Here is a 16,396-nt window from a genome sequence, read left to right as displayed (position 1 = left end):
TAACCTACATCATATATACTGTACTTTGGCATACAATTACGCTAAAAACAGAACTCTCAAGACACCCCAATAATTTAAGTCCAGAGTGCAGAGCCACATTTCTGTCATGACTGGCATTCGGCCAATTTCAATCCTATTACCTATTAGCAACTCCATTTTATGTTATACAACAGTGAAGAATGTTACTGTTCCTCTGTCCCTATGCTTCAAAGTGTAGCCTAGATCTAATTTGATAATTACAGAGGCAATGCACCTGATTGTATCTAGAAAGGGACTGGTGAATATGAGGGTCGCCTGGTTAGTTGGCTGTCCTGTATGACCTTGTTTGGTATTTATATGAGTTATTATCATTCATCCTATTAAGAGAGAGAGACAGAGAGAGAGAGAGATTGAGAGAGAGAGATAGATGGCAGTTAGACATGGGTGGTTTGGGTCACCCAGATACTTATAAAAAAGGGGTTATTTGGCTGTTTCAATAGGAGAACCCTTTTTAGTTCCAGGGAGAACCATTTTTGGATCCACCTGAAACCAAAAAGGGTTCTTCAAAGGGTTATCCTATTGGAACAGCCGAAGAACCCTTTGAGGTTGTAAATATCACCTTTTTTTCTAAGAGTGTACAATAGTGGGTAAGGGAACAGTTTAGGCCAGGGCATGGAGTAGGATAGATGTGACTGTGTGTACTTTAAACCACTACTTCCCTCCCCTCATTTGCATCTCTCTGTCTGGCCTCTCTCTTCCTCTCCTAGTTTCCGGTCCGTTTGACCAAAAAACAAGTCATATACTGTACACTGCATTTCAAAGCTGGTGAGCTATGCCTGGATTCCATTCGATTTGAGTAGCTGTGTCGTAATTAGAAAAGAGAGGTGACACGGGGAGAAATGCTCTTCCATTGCCATTTCGTACACTGTACAACTATGTCTGTACTCTTTGGAAAGGTTTCCCGGATGAAAATTAAGAATCTCCATTGAAAGTGTTTTTTAGTCCAGGAATTAATCTGTCTTAATCTGCGTTTGGGAATATGGCTTTTTGTGTATGCGTGCTATTTTCAAATACATTTCAAATACAACACAAGAGGAAATCTCTGCAGTACTTCGTCCATCGGTGATGGCTAAGATTGATAGCCACGGCCCACACTATTATGTAACGTGCTTGAGAATCGTTGGTTAAAAGCTACCCTCAAGTAGTACACAAGCCATTTCTGCTCCAATGATCATTTTATATTCTGGGATCACAAAAAAGCCAGACCAACTAAAAAAATGGCATCCCATAATTTGTTTCTGAACCTTACCTGCAGGTTACAGTCGAAAATGCCGAAGAGTCAAAATATAGGCAATAATAAGCCTCCACAGAGCAGTGGTGGAAAAAGTACCCAAATCTCATACTTGAGTAAAAGTAAAGATACCTTAATAATAGAAAACGACTCAAGTAAAAGTGAAAGTCACCCAGTAAAATACTACTTGAGTAAAAGTCTAAAAGTATTTGGTTTTAAATATACTTAAGTATCAAATGTGAAAGTATAAATCATTTCACATTCCTTAGATTAAGCAAACCAGATAGCACCATTTTCTTTTTTTTCTTTTATTTACGGATAGCCAGGGGCACACTCCAACACTCACACATAATTTACAAACAAAGCATGTGTTCAGTGAATCCGCCAGATCAAGTTCTCTTGATAAGTGTGTGAATTTATTTATTTTCTGTCCTGCTAAGCATTCAAAATGTAACGAGTACTTTTGGGTGTCAGGTAAAATGTATGGAGTAAAAAGTACATAATTTTCTTTAGGAATGTAGTGAAGTAAAAGTTGTCAAAAAATATGAACAGTAAAGTACAGATACCTCAAAAATGTCTTAATAAGTAGTACTTTAAAGTATTTTTTACTTAAGATCGGATCCTTTTTTTCATTTTCATCGAAAATGACACCCATATCTAAGTACTTTAAACCACTGCTTCCCTCCCCTCATTTTCATCTCTCTGTCTGGCCTCTCTCTTCCTCTCCTAGTTTCCGGTCTGTTTGACCAAAAAACAAGGAAGTCATATACTGTACACTGGGTTGTCACTTAGTGCAGTGCCTGAGTTGACATGACTTGAGTGATCGCAAGGGCAGTGTGCCATCGTACCACTTATCTCTCATGTAAGGGTGCAGGGGGCTGTGGACTACTCACCCGTGGTTTGATGTTATTGAAGTCATCCCCCTGCCAATAGTAAACCTAAATCTGCTGCAAAAATGTTCTACAGCGATTACCTATTGGAACAAGCAGGGAAAGTCAAAAGGAGTATAAACGCTTTTTCTCAGGTGTGTGTGCGCACACACATACACACACACTCACAGACGCACAATAAATACATACAGTGCATCGGAAGTATTCAGACGCCTTGACTTTTCCCACATTTTGTTACGTTACACCAGGGGCGCAACTTTGTTTTAGAAGTGGGGGGGGGGGGTTATTATAATTTTTTCATATTTTCTTTATTCAGTTGGATAAACACTCCATTAATCACATTCCAATGATAAAACGGGGGGGGACAAAAATGCAATTTTACAATTTAGGGGGTCATGTCCCCCACGTCCCCAGTGAAAGTTGTGCCCCTGCTTTACAGCCTTTTTATAAAATGGATGAAATAGTTTTTTTCTCCCCTCATCAATCTACACACAATACCCCATAATGACAAACCAAAAACAGGTTTTAGAAATTGTTGCAAAAAACGTAAATATCACATTTACGTAAGTATTCAGACCCTTTGCTATGAGACTTGAAATTGAGCTTATGTGTATCCTGTTTCCATTGATCATCCTTGAGATGTTTCTACAACTTGATTGGAGTCCACCTCTGCTAAATTCAATTGATTGAACATGATTTGGAAAGGCACACCTTTCTATAGAAGGTCCCACAGTTAACAGTGCATGTCAGAGCAAAAACCAAGCCATGAGGTCGAAGGAATTGTCTGTGGAGCTCCGAGACAGCGTTGTCTCTGAGTACTTTCTGAAAACACTGTCTATTACATTTTTCATTACAATAAGACATTCACATTTCTGCAAAAGTACAATCTCATACTCACTTACTCACCCAGGACCTCAGTTTTTCACTGTAGACAGCAGGACCCCAACGTCCTCCGTCACCAAACCCCCTTTCCCCCTCCTCACCCTTCTCTTTCGTCTCATTCCTCAGCCTCTCTACATTTATTTTCAGCAGTGTTGGAAGCTACTCTGAAAAGATAGTTTACCAAGCTACGAATTTCTTCACACTGAAAGTAGCTCAACTAAAGCTACCCCTATGAAAAATATAGTTCACTTAACTTAAAGTTACTTTGAAAAAGTAGTTCACGACAAAATTGTCATGAGTCAATCTGAAATGTCATAGACAACAAATTGCAAGAACAGATATTTACATTTAAGTCATTTAGCAGACGCTCTTATCCAGAGCGACTTACAAGTACATACATTCATAGTTTTTTTTTTGGACTGGCCCCCCGTGGGAATCGAACCCACAACCCTGGCGTTGCAAGCGCCATGCTCTACCAACTGAGCCACACGGGACTAGATCACTTTGGTGTAAAATTAACAGAATTTGTAATTTAGTCTATTAAACACAAAATATATTTAAAGTGAAATTAGGCAGATCTGATTCCGAAATAGAAAATAAATTATTGCGTACTTCATCCATATTTTATTCTTGCAAAAAAAAGTAGCATGTACTTCCAGTAATTATGTACACCGCTTGCATGGCAAAAAAAGTTATTACTACTGAAAACACTGCCTAGATTTTAATTTAGTTCAATTACCACCAAGGTTCTGCAAAATGTTGTTAAATTACTAGTTGGAACTACATATAAATTCAGCAAAAAAAGAAACGTCCCTTTTTCAGGACCCTGTCTTTCAAAGATAATTCATAAAAATCCAAATAACTAAACAGATCTTCATTGTAAAGGGTTTAAAACACTGTTTCCCCTGCTTGTTCAATGAACCATAAACAATTCATGAACATGCACCTGTGGAACAGTCGTTAAGACACTAGCAGCTTACAGACGGTAGGCAATTAATGTGTCAGTTATGAAAACTTAGGACTCTAAAGAGGCCTTTCTACTGACTCTGAAAATCACCAAAAGAAAGATGCTCAGGGTACCTGCTCATCTGTGTAAACGTGCCTTAGGCATGCTGCAAGGAGACATGAGTACTGTAGATGTGGCCAAGGCAATAAATTGCAATGTCCGTACTGTGAGACGCCTAAGACAGCGCTACAGGGAGAAAGGACAGTGGCAGACCACGTGTAACAACACCTGCACAGGATCGGTACATCCGAACATCACACCTGCGGGACAGGTACAGGATGGCAACAACAACTGCCCGAGTTACACCAGGAACGCACAATCCCTCCATCAGTGCTCAGACTGTCCGCAATAGGCTGAGAGAGGCTGGACTGAGGGCTTGTAGGCCTGTTGTAAGGCAGGTCCTCACCAGACATCACCAGACAACAACGCTGCCTATGGGCACAAACCCACCGTCTCTGGACCAGACAGGACTGGCAAAAAGTTCTCTACACTGACGAGTCACGGTTTTGTCTCACCAGGGGTGATGGTCGGATTCGCGTTTATCATCGAAGGAATGAGCGTTACACCGAGGCCTGTACTCTGAAGCTGGATTGAAGTGGAGGTGGAGAGTCCGTCATGGTCTGGGGCAGTGTGTCACAGCATCATCGGACTGAGCTTGTTGTCATTGCAGGCAATCTCAACGCTGTGCATTACAGGGAAGACACCCTCCTCCCTCATGTGGTACCCTTCCAGCAGGCTCATCCTGACCCTCCAGCATAACAATGCCACCAGCCATACTACTCGTTCTGTGCATGATTTCCTGCAAGACAGGAATGTCAGTGTTCTGCCATGGCCAGTGAAGGGCACAGATCTCAATCCCATTGAACACGCCTGGGACCTGTTGGATCGGAGGGTGAGGGTGAGGGCCATTTCCCCCAGAAATGTCCAGGAACTTGCAGGTGCCTTGGTGGAAGAGTGGGGTGACATTTCACAGTAAGAACTGGCAAATCAGGTGCAGTCCATGAGGAAGAGATGCACTGCAGTACTTAATGCAGCTGGTGGCCACACCAGTTACTGACTGTTACTTTTGATTGTGACCCCCCCTTTGTTCAGGGACACATTATTCCATTTCTGTTAGTCAAATGTCTGTGGAACTTGTTCAGTTTATGTCCCAGTTGTTGAATCTTGTTATGTTCATACAAATATTTACACATGTTAAGTTTGCTGAAAATCAACACAGTTGACAGTGAGAGGACGTTTCTTTTTTTGCTGAGTTTAGTTCACTACTACTCAACCCTGGTTTTCAGCCTGTGCTTACTGGCAGTGAGTAGGCCTGCTCAGTCCACGCATAACGCAAAACAGATTTAGAAAGTGGAGCAGCCAAGATGTTGCTATGGATATGTGTGGGGGCATTTCGAGACACAAATTAGTTTGTTTCTTTCTCTGTTTTGTATTTCACTTTCACAGTGTAATTTTACACTGTGAAAGACGGTTTTTCAAACATTGCCTTTAAGCAGGCCCAGAGTAAATATGCTTCAATGCTATGCTTGCGCAACTGTGGGGCAAAACAGACGGGGTTGGATTGTTTGTTGATAACGTGTAAACTATATTTGGTCTCCAATATTTATTGAAAACAAATAGTTGCACAATGAACACTTGTCTCTCAAATACATTGTTACAATTGTTGGTTAGCAAGTTCTCTTGCAAATATTTGCAATATTAGCATAGACGTGACATCAGTCAAAACAACTCAAAGCAAGACATGCTGTCAAGAACGAGCCGCTTACAATTCCACATGGCGCTTTCTTGTCATTGTTGCTAGCTATCTGGCCACCCAGAATCATAACAACAGACGGCTTTCTACCCCTTTGAAGCGTGCACATCGTGTTCGGGACGTTGTCAGCTAACCCGTCTATAGTGTAATACAATATTATGTCCATTTTTTTTATATCACTTTAAGGTGGTAGACAGTGAAAATGTAGGCTTGAATGTAGGCTTAATAGTTTTGTTAGAAATGTGTAACAGATGGTTTTGGGAAGGGCACCACCCTTACATATCCCAATTTATGCTCCGGCATGCATACTCCACAGTAGAGCTATAGACACTATTATAAACTGGGTGGTTCGAGCCCTGAATGCTGATTGGCTGACAGCCGTGATATATCAGTCCATATACCACTGCTCTAATAACATTGGTAACCAGTTTATAATAGCAATAATGCACCTCAGGTGTTTGTGGTAAATGGCCAATACACTGTACCTTGGCTACGGGCTGTATCCAGTTGCGTCGTGACTAAGAACAGCCCTTAGCCGTGGTATATTGCCCATAGTGGCAAAAGAGCCTAATATTGCTCTCATGGAATGGATGTCATTTCTCGATAGAAGGATACAGATCTATCATAGAAATCAAGGGCTATTTGCAAGTGAAAACTGAAAAGGTCATGAGACATTTTGCCCAGTTGTTTAAATTTATTTTGGTGGCCGCCTTATGCCTATGCCCTAATACTCCCGAGTGGCGCAGCGGTCTAAAGCACTGCATCTCAGTGCAAGAGGCATCACTACAGTCCCTGGTTCGAATCCAGGCTGTATCATATCCGGCCGTGATTGGGAGTCCCATAGGGCAGAGCACAATTGGCCCAGGTTTGGCCTGGGTAGGACAACATTGTAAATAAGAATTTGTTCTTAACAATTTTTTTATTTTTTTTATCAAAGTTACATTTAGAAACGTTAACATGAGGGTGTGAAAGGTGGTAAGAGCAATAAAGTTTACTACCTATGTCCTACAAAACGACTTTCTACCCTCATCACTTTGCTGCGAAAATGACATCAGCTTCTCAAGAGGGGGCAGGCTTCCTGCGCCGGGGGAGGATCTGTGGAGGACCTTTCCAAGCTAACCCTGTCCACGCTTCCCGCAGCAGACATACTGTACACACACACACAAATCGGTTTGTAGCCTACATTCACCCGGGTATTCTGCTTGCCTTTAACCGTATGACATGATGGAAGACTACCGCGGTGTGGGCTTCGTAACAATGTTGCCGTTGTAGCAATACAGACGGACGATACCAATGGTTTATCTAACGGTAGCTCAGTGCGAAGGGCGCATAATCAAGCTGGGTTCCCCTGATGTGATGTTCGATGCCAGCACCTGGAGGATTCGCAACATCTGGGACGGCGTGAAACTAGAGGTCTCCGGGAATGTGAGCCCGGTTGTCCTGCATAGCTTCACCCAATTGGACCCCGACCTTCCGCTGTTGGAGGTAAGGAAATCACCAGTAATTTGTTCACTGCGCGCTGGGCGCACTGTACATTTGTGTGGTTCATTCATGCGTCTAGTGGCGGGTCTGCTGTCGAATTTGCGACATCTGATCGATAAGCAAGAATGGCATTAGTGTCAATGACACAGTTACTCAAGTTCAATACATTTAAGTGCTCATGTCCTTTTGATATTCCGCAACATCGTTTTAGTAGCCCATTTATTTCCAAAATGTTTCAAGGCACGTTGTGAAATATACATGCTTTATTGATGAAGAATAAACATGAAACCAGTTTCATAATATAGGCAGTTTTTATAATTTTTATTTGACTTTTGACTTTTGCAAACAACATGCTGTACAAGTAATGTTTTAGTACAAGTCATGTGATGAAACTACAATAGTCTATAATGTATAGACACTCAACTAGAACTGTTATGATCTCTGCAAATTACCTAACATTACTAAAATAATGCTATGATTAATAAATTGCATTAATCAGTCATATTAATCATCCATGATTGGAGGACAAGGTGACATGCGTTTGAGCCATCATCAATTTGATTTGAATAAAACAATTATTTTTATATGGAACAAACAGCAGTCACTAGTTATTTTCCCATCCAAATGGCACGAGGCAGCTTTTAAAACTGTGCCAGTGAACCAGTAGAAGTAATTGATTAAATTGGATTCCAATTGGTCACCATGTCGATTGCTGTCCAAGCGGTGTGTGTTCTACTTACCAAATAACACACTACCTCATTGGAGATGCCATAGGTTATAGGCTATGTCATAAGGTCTCTTTGGTCCTGAGATTCTGTCTGTCTCTGTTTGTGAAGGTGACAAGGGTTTATTCTGTCTCGTCTGGTACAGCTAGTAGACACAAGCTTTTTTTCAGGTTGGCTTTTACATTTGGGTCAGTATCAACTCATCTTTATTTATATTTGTTGCTGCCATGTGTGGGCATAATCGTTTTAGTGTGTGACACATTTTGTGTGAGTTTAAGTGTGTTAGGCTTGTGAGTATTGTAGTGTGCATGTGAACGTTTGTAAATGCCATGGGTAACCACATTAAAAAATACTATAGTAAGCTATGGGCCAAGGCCATCAGACTGTTAAACAGCCATCACTAACATTGAGTGGCTGCTGCCAACATACTGACTAATCTCTAGCCACTTTAATAATTAAAATGCTGATGTAATAAATGTGTCACTAGTCACTTAAAACAATGCCAATTTATATAATGTTTAGACACCCTACATTACTCATCTTATATGTATATACTGTACTCTATACCATCTACTGCATCTTGCCTATGCCGTTCGGCCATCACTCATTCATATATTTTTATGTACATATTTGTATTCATTCCTTTACACTTGTGTGTATAAGGTAGTTGTCGCGAAATTGTTAGATTACTTGTTAGATATTACTGCACGGTCGGAACTAGAAGCACAAGCATTTCGCTACACTCGCATTAACATCTGCTAACCATGCGTATGTGACCAATAACATTTGATTTGATATGGTATGGTATAAATACTGTAGTATTACTATATTTCTATATTATAGTATTCACTGTAGTATTGCTGTGGGCATGACTGTAACATACTGTAGTATTTATTGTAGTGTTGTAGCGAACATTATTGTAGTATACTGTAGTATTTATTGTAGTGTTGTAGTGAACATTATTGTAGTATACTGTAGTATTTATCGTAGTGCTGTAGCGGACATTATTGTAGTATACTGTAGAATTTAGTGTAGTGTTATGCCGCACATTATTGTAGTATACTGTAGTATTTATTGTAGTGTTGTAGCGAACATTTTTGTAGTATACTGTAGTATTTAGTGTAGTGTTGTAGCGAACATTATTGTAGTATACTGTAGTATTTATTGTAGTGTTATAGCGAACATTATTGTAGCATACTGTAGTATTTATTGTGGTGTTGTAGTGAACATTATTGTAGTATACTGTAGTATTTATTGTAGTGCTGTAGCGAACATTATTGTAGTATACTGTAGTATTTATTGTGGTGTTATAGCGAACATTATTGTAGTATACTGTAGTATTTATTGTAGTGTTATAGCGAACATTATTGTAGTATACTGTAGTATTTTTTGTGGTGTTATAGCGAACATTATTGTAGTATACTGTAGTATTTACTGTAGTGTTTTTTCAGAAATTACTGTAGCATTTACTATAGTGTTTTTGTTTTATTATCTTTGACATAGAAGTGGGGGGTTTCTCCTTCAGGAAACCTACTGAAGAAATATTAAAATAGCAAATGTTCTGTAAACTGTAAGTGGGTAGGACTGGGGTATGAACGGGTATCAGAGCTCAGAGTAAGTGAAGTAGTAAGTGAAGTAACAGAGATAACCTGTAGGGTACACAATACTTTATATGTTCTATACTAGTCATTTCTGCTTTTCACTCATGGGTGCCACCTCTGGTCTCTTGGCCCTCCCACCCCTACAGGAGGGCAGTTCCCGCTCAGCCCAGTCAAAGCTCTTCTCTGTCCTGGCAACCCAATGGTGGAACCAGCTTCCCCCTGAAGCTAGGACAAAGAGTATCTTAAAATAATCTCACAGCACCCCACCTCACAGCCCCTGATGTATCATGGTGGAAAGTTTGAAATCATTCCATGAATAAGATCATTTTATATATGGAATAAATCAGGGGCAGGGCAGGCAGAGGTCAGTAATCCAGGGTGGTGTGACATGGTACAGAACGACAGGCAGGCTCCGGGTCAGGGCAGGCAGAACGGTCAAAACCGGGAAAACTAGAAAACAGGAACTAGAGAAAGACAGAAGCACAGGAAAAACTCTGGTAGGCTTGACGAAACAAAAAGAACTGGCAACAAACAAACAGAGAACAGGTATAAATACACTGGGGATAATGGGGAAGATGGGCGACACCTGGAGGGGGGTGGAGACAAGCACAAAGACAGGTGAAACAGATCAGGGTGTGACAGTGATAATATGGTTGTCCCACCTAGCTATATTAAGATGAATGCACTAACTGTAAGTCGCTCTGGTTAAGAGTGTCTGCGAAATGACTCAAATGTAAATGTAATGATTTATTCCATATATAAAATGATTTTATTCATGGCATGATTTCAAACTTTCCACCATGAAACATCAGATTTTTTCAATGGCAACATATTAATTATGTACATGATTTTAAAAAAAGAATAATAATAATTACATTTTATTTCACCTTTATTTAACCAGGTAGGCTAGTTGAGAACAAGTTCTCATTTACAACTGCGACCTGGCCAAGAAAAAGCAAAGCAGTGCAACGCATACAACAACAAAGAGTTAGACATGGAATAAACAAACATGCAGTCAATAATACAATAGGTCAATATACAGTGTGTGCAAATGAGGTAAGATAAGGGAGGTAAGGCAATAAATAGTCTATAGTGGCGAGATAATTACAATATAGCAATTAAACACTGGATTGATAGATGTGCAGAAGATGCGTGTGCAAGTAGAGATACTGGGGTGCAAAGGAGCAAAATAAATAACAGTATGGGGGATGAGGTAGTTGGATGGGCTATTTACAGATGGGCTATGTACAGGTGCAGTGATCTGTGAGCTGCTCTGACAGCTGGTGCTTAAAGTTAGTGAGGGAGATATGAGTCTCCAGCTTCAGTGATTTTTGCAGTTTGTTCCAGTCATTGGCAGCAGAGAACTGGAAGGAATGGCAGCCAAAGGAGGAATTGGCTTTGAGGGTGACCAGTGAGATATACCTGCTGGAGCGAGTGCTACGGGTGGGTGCTGCTATGGTGACCAGTGAGCTGAGATAAGGCGGGGCTTTACCTAGCAAAGACTTATAGATGACCTGGAGCCAGTGGGTTTGGCGACGAATATGAAGCGAGGGCCAGCCAACGAGAGCATACAGGTCGCAGTGGTGGGTAGTATATGGGGCTTTGGTGACAAAACGGATGGCACTGTGATAGACTGCATCCAATTTGCTGAGGAGAGTGTTGGAGGCTATTTTGTAAATGACATCACCGTCGAGGATCGGTAGGATAGTCAGTTTTACAAGGGTATGTTTGGCAGCATGGGTGAAGGATGCTTTGTTGCGAAATAGTAAGCCGATTCTAGATTTAATTTTGGATTGGAGAGGCTTAATGTGAGTCTGGAGGGAGAGTTTATAGTCTAACCAGACTTCTAGGTATTTGTAGTTGTCCACATATTCTAAGTCACGACCGCCCAGAGTAGTGATGCTAGACGGGCGGGCAAGTGTGGGCAGCGATCAGTTGAAGAGCATGCATTTAGTTTTACTTGCATTTAAGAGCAGTTGGAGGCCACGGAAGGAGAGTTGTATGGCATTGAAGCGCGTCTGGAGGATTGTTAACACAGTGTCCAAAGAAGGGCCAGAAGTATACAAAATGGTGTCGTCTGCGTAGAGGTGGATCATTGATGTATACAGAGAAAAGAGTCGGCCCGAGAATTGAACCCTGTGGCACCCCCATAGAGACTGACAGAGGTCCAGACCCTCCGATTTGACACACTGACCTCTGTCTGAGAAGTAGTTGGTGAACCAGGCGAGGCAGTCATTTGAGAATCCAAGGCTGTTGAGTCTACCGGTAAGAATGTGGTGATTGACAGAGTCGAAAGCCTTTGCCAGGTCGATGTATACAGCTGCACAGTATTATCTCTTATCGATGGCGGTTATGATATCGATTAGGACCTTGAGCGTGGCTGAGGTGCACCCATGACCAGCTCAGAAACCAGATTGCATAGCGGAGAAGGTACGGTGGGATTGGAAATGGTCAGTGATATGTTTGTAACTTGGCTTTCGAAGACCTTAGAAAGGCGGGGCAGGATAGATATAGGCCTGTAGCAGTTTGGGTCTAGAGTGTCTCCCCCTTTGAAGAGGTCTTTGGGGATCTCAGATGATACGAAAAAGAGGTTGAACAAGCTAGTAATAGGGGTTGCAACAATTTCGGCAGATATTTTTAGAAAGAGAAGGTCCAGATTATCTAGCCCGGCTGATTTGTAGGGGTCCAGATTTTACAGCTCTTTCAGAACATCAGCTCGGCAGGGCTGTTGACCAGAGTAGGGGTAGCCAGGTGGAAAGCAAGGCCAGCCGTAGAAAAATACTTATTGAAATGATCAATAATCAATTTTTTTCAATTTATCGGTGGTGACAGTGTTTCCTAGCCTCAGTGCAGTGGGCAGCTGGGAGGAGGTGCTCTTATTCTCCATGGACTTTACAGTGTCCCAGAGTTTGTGCTACAGGATGCAAATTTCTGTTTGAAAAAGCTAGCCTTTGCTTTCTTAAATGCCTGTGTATATTGGTTCCTAACTTCCCTGAAAAGTTGCATATCGCGGGGGCTATTCGATGCTAATGCAGTATGCCACAGGATGTTTTTGTGCTGGTCAAGGGCAGTCAGGTCTGGAGTGAACCAAGGGCTATATCTGTTCCTGGTTCAAAATTCTTTGAATGGGGCATGCTTATTTAAGATGGTGAGGAAAGCACTTTTGAAGAATAACCAGGCTCTACTGTCGGAATGAGGTCAATATCCTTTCAGGATACCCGGGCCGGGTCGATTAGAAAGGCCTGCTAGCTGAAGTGTTTTAGGGAGCGTTTGACAGTGATGAGGTGTGGTCGTTTGACCTCTGACCCATTACGGACGCAGGCAATGAGGCAGTGATCGCTGAGATCCTGGTTGAAAACAGCAGAGGTGTATTTGGAGGGTAGGTTGGTTAGGATGATATCTATGAGGGTGCCTGTGTTTACGGATTTGGGGTTGTACCTGGTAGGTTCATTGATAATTTGTGGGAGATTGCGGGCATCAAGCTTAGATTGTAGGATGGCCGGGGTGTTAAGCATGTCCCAGTTTAGGTCACCTAACAACAGTGGTGTCCAGGGGCACCGCTGGGGGCAGAAGGTGGTCTATAGCAAGCGGCAACGGTAAGAGACTTGTTTCTGGAAAGGTGCTTTTAAAAGTAGAACTAAAAAAGGTAGAAAGGTGCTTTTAAAAAAAGTAGAACTCAAATTGTTTGGGCACAGACCTGGATAGTTTACATACACAAAGTTCACTGTGCCTTTAAACAGCTTGGAAAATTCCATAAAATGATGTCATGGCTTTAGAAGCTTCTGATAGGCTAATTGACATCATTTGAGTCAATTGGAGGTGTACCTGTGGATGTATTTCAAGGCTTACCTTCAAAACTCAGTGCTTCTTTACTTGACGTCATGGGGAAATAAAAATAAATCAGGCAAGACCTCAGAAAAAGAATTGTAGACCTCCACAAGTCTGGTTCATCCTTGGGAGCAGTTTCCAAACGCCCGAAGGTACCATGTTAATTTGTACAAACAATAGTACGCAAGTATAAACACCATGGGACAACGCAGCCGTCATACCGCTCAGCAAGGAGACGTGTTCTGTCTCCTAGAGATGAACGTACTTTGGTGCGAAAAGTGCAAATCAATCCCAGAACAACAGCAAAGGACCTTGTGAAGATGCTGGAGGAAACAGGTACAAAACTATCTATATCCAGAGTAAAAAGAGTCCTATGTCGACATAACCTGAAAGGCCGCTCAGCAAGGAAGAAGCCATTGCTCCAAAACCGCCATAAATAGCCAGGCTACGGTTTGCAACTGCACATGGGGACAAAGATCGTACTTTTTGGCGAAATGTCCTCTGGTCTGATGAAACAAAAATAGAACTGTTTGGCCATAATGACCATCGTTATGTTTGGAGGAAAAAGGGGAGGCTTACAAGCCAAAGAACACCATCCCAACCGTGAAGCACGGGGGTGGCAGCATCATGTTGTGGGGGTGCTTTGCTGCAGGAGGAACTGTTGCACTTCACAAAATAGATAGCATCATGAGGATGGAAAATTATGTGGATATATTGAAGCAACATCTCAAGACGTCAGTCACGAAGTTAAAGCTTGGTCGCAAATGGGTCTTCCAAATGGACAATGACCCCAAGCATACTTCCAAAGTTGTGGCAAAATGGCTTAAGGACAACAAAGTCAAGGTATTGGAGTGGCCATCACACAGCCCTGACCTCAATCCTATAGAAAATGTATTGGCAGAACTGAATAAGCGTGTGCGAGCATGGAGGCCTACAAACCTGACTCAGTAACACCAGCTTTGTCATTCGTTCCAAGATGGCGTAGCAGTCGGACGTGTGTTTGTATTGTCCTGTATTGTCCTGTAGCGTGTAAATAGTAAATAGTCTTCGTATTTTTCGTATACATTTCGTATATATTTTAATTTCACTTTCCATCTAGGAACTGAATATACATTCCTACATTCCGCCTCACCCAATGTGGTACGGACCTGCTATTTTTTTTTTTTTTTTATACTTTAGAACCGTAACCCCAAGCAGAAGCTAGCCAGATAACTAGCTACTAGCTAGTAGTCAGTTAGCCACTGCTGCGGTCTTCACCCTCAACTCGGACACAGCCAGCTTCAATACCGGGCCAACACCTGCCAGTCTGCAAGCGCGATATCAACCGAGAGCATATAGGACTGCTTTTTCTCTACCACATCACCGGATTCCTGACGCAAGCTCTGGACAATTACACCGTATCATCACAGCTAGCTAGCTGCAACCGAGTGGCTACTACTGGCTAACACCTCTGTCCCGAAGCAATCACCAGTTAGCCTTGAGCTAGCCTCGAGCTAGGCCCATCTGCCGGCTAGCTGCAAGCGCGATATCAACCCAGAGCATATAGGACTGCTTTCTCTCTACCACATCACCGGATTCCTGACGCAAGCTCTGGACAATTACACCGTATCATCACAGCTAGCTAGCTGCAACCGAGTGGCTACTACTGGCTAACACCACTGTCCCGAAGCAAGCACCAGTTAGCCTTGAGCTAGCCTCGAGCTAGGCCCATCTGCCGGCTAGCTGAAGAGCTAGCGCTAGCGCCACTGCGCCAGACCCCCTCCGTCTGAGCAGACCACCCCCCGGGCTACTAACTTTATACGCCGCGTGCTAGCTTAGTGGAGGCCTCCTCTGCTCCATCTACGGCTGCCCCCTGGACACTATGATCACTTGGCTACATAGCTGATGCATGCTTGACTGTCCATTAATTCACGGTACTCCATTCTGTTTATTTGTGTTTTACCTGTCGGCTCTGTGCTTTAACTCAGGATCTGTGTGTAGTTAATCCGACCCTCTCTGCCTAGTCGTCGCCATTTTTACCTGTTGTTGCTGTGCTAGACTAACACCCTGTTATTGCTGCTGTTATCTTACCTGTTGTTTTAGCTAGCTCTCCCAATCAAGACCTGCAATCACTTTATGCCTTATTGTATGTCTCTCTCAAATATCAATATGCCTTGCATACTGTTGCTCAGGCTAGTTTTCATTATCATTGTTTTGGTTTGCAATGGACCCTGTAGTTCCACTCTCCGTACCTCTGATACCCCCTTTGTCCCACCCCCCACACATGCGGTGACCTCACCCATTGAGACCAGCATGTCCAGAGATACAACCTCTCTTATCATCACCCAGTGCCTGGGCTTGCCTCCGCTGTACCCGCGCCCCTCCATACCCCTGTCTGCACATTATGCCCAGAATCTATTCTACCACGCCCATAAATCTGCTCCTTTTATTCTTTGTCCCCAACGCTCTAGGCGACCAGTTTTGATAGCCTTTAGCCGCACCCTCATCCTACTACTCCTCTGTTCCTCGGGTGATGTGGAGGTAAACCCAGGCCCTGCATGTCCCCAGTCACCCTCATTTGTTGACTTCTGCGATCGAAAAAGCCTTGGCCTCATGCATGTCAACATCAGAAGCCTCCTCCCTAAGTTTGCCTTACTCACCGCTTTAGCACACTCTGCCAATCCTGATGTCCTTGCCGTGTCCGAATCCTGGCTTAGGAAGGCCACCAAAAATTCTGAGATTTCCATACCCAACTATAACACTTTCCGTCAAGATAGAACTGCCAAAGGGGGAGGAGTTGCAATCTACTGCAGAGATAGCCTGCAAAGTTCTGTCATACTTTCCAGGTCTATGCCCAAACAGTTCGAACTTCTAATTTTAAAAATTAATCTCTCCAGAAATAAGTCTCTCACCGTTGCCGCCTGCTACCGACCCCCCTCAGCTCCCAGCTGTGCCCTGGACACCATCTGTGAATTGATCG

General features: G+C 42.7%; 1 protein-coding gene across 3 annotated transcripts in view; it reads left to right on the top strand.

The window, feature by feature from the left end:
• The window catches only part of LOC129863631 (ral guanine nucleotide dissociation stimulator-like), a 98,021-nt gene that overhangs the window by 21,267 nt on the left and 60,358 nt on the right, over positions 1-16,396 (top strand). The window contains exon 1 of one of the 3 annotated variants that reach the window (XM_055935753.1): positions 6,895-7,286. The exons of 1 other annotated variant lie outside the window; for it this stretch is intronic. In XM_055935753.1, the coding sequence (XP_055791728.1) occupies positions 7,095-7,286 (192 nt within the window). In that variant the 5' untranslated portion in view covers positions 6,895-7,094. Of the gene's footprint in view, positions 1-6,894; positions 7,287-16,396 lie in introns of those variants that run through there. One more of the 3 variants, XM_055935752.1, reaches the window with a different exon arrangement.

Source organism: Salvelinus fontinalis, chromosome 10 (assembly GCF_029448725.1).
Source record: "Salvelinus fontinalis isolate EN_2023a chromosome 10, ASM2944872v1, whole genome shotgun sequence".
Classification (NCBI taxonomy): domain Eukaryota; kingdom Metazoa; phylum Chordata; class Actinopteri; order Salmoniformes; family Salmonidae; genus Salvelinus; species Salvelinus fontinalis.
Note: the sequence above shows the minus strand (reverse complement) of the source record. Positions and strands in the feature narration are given on the sequence as shown.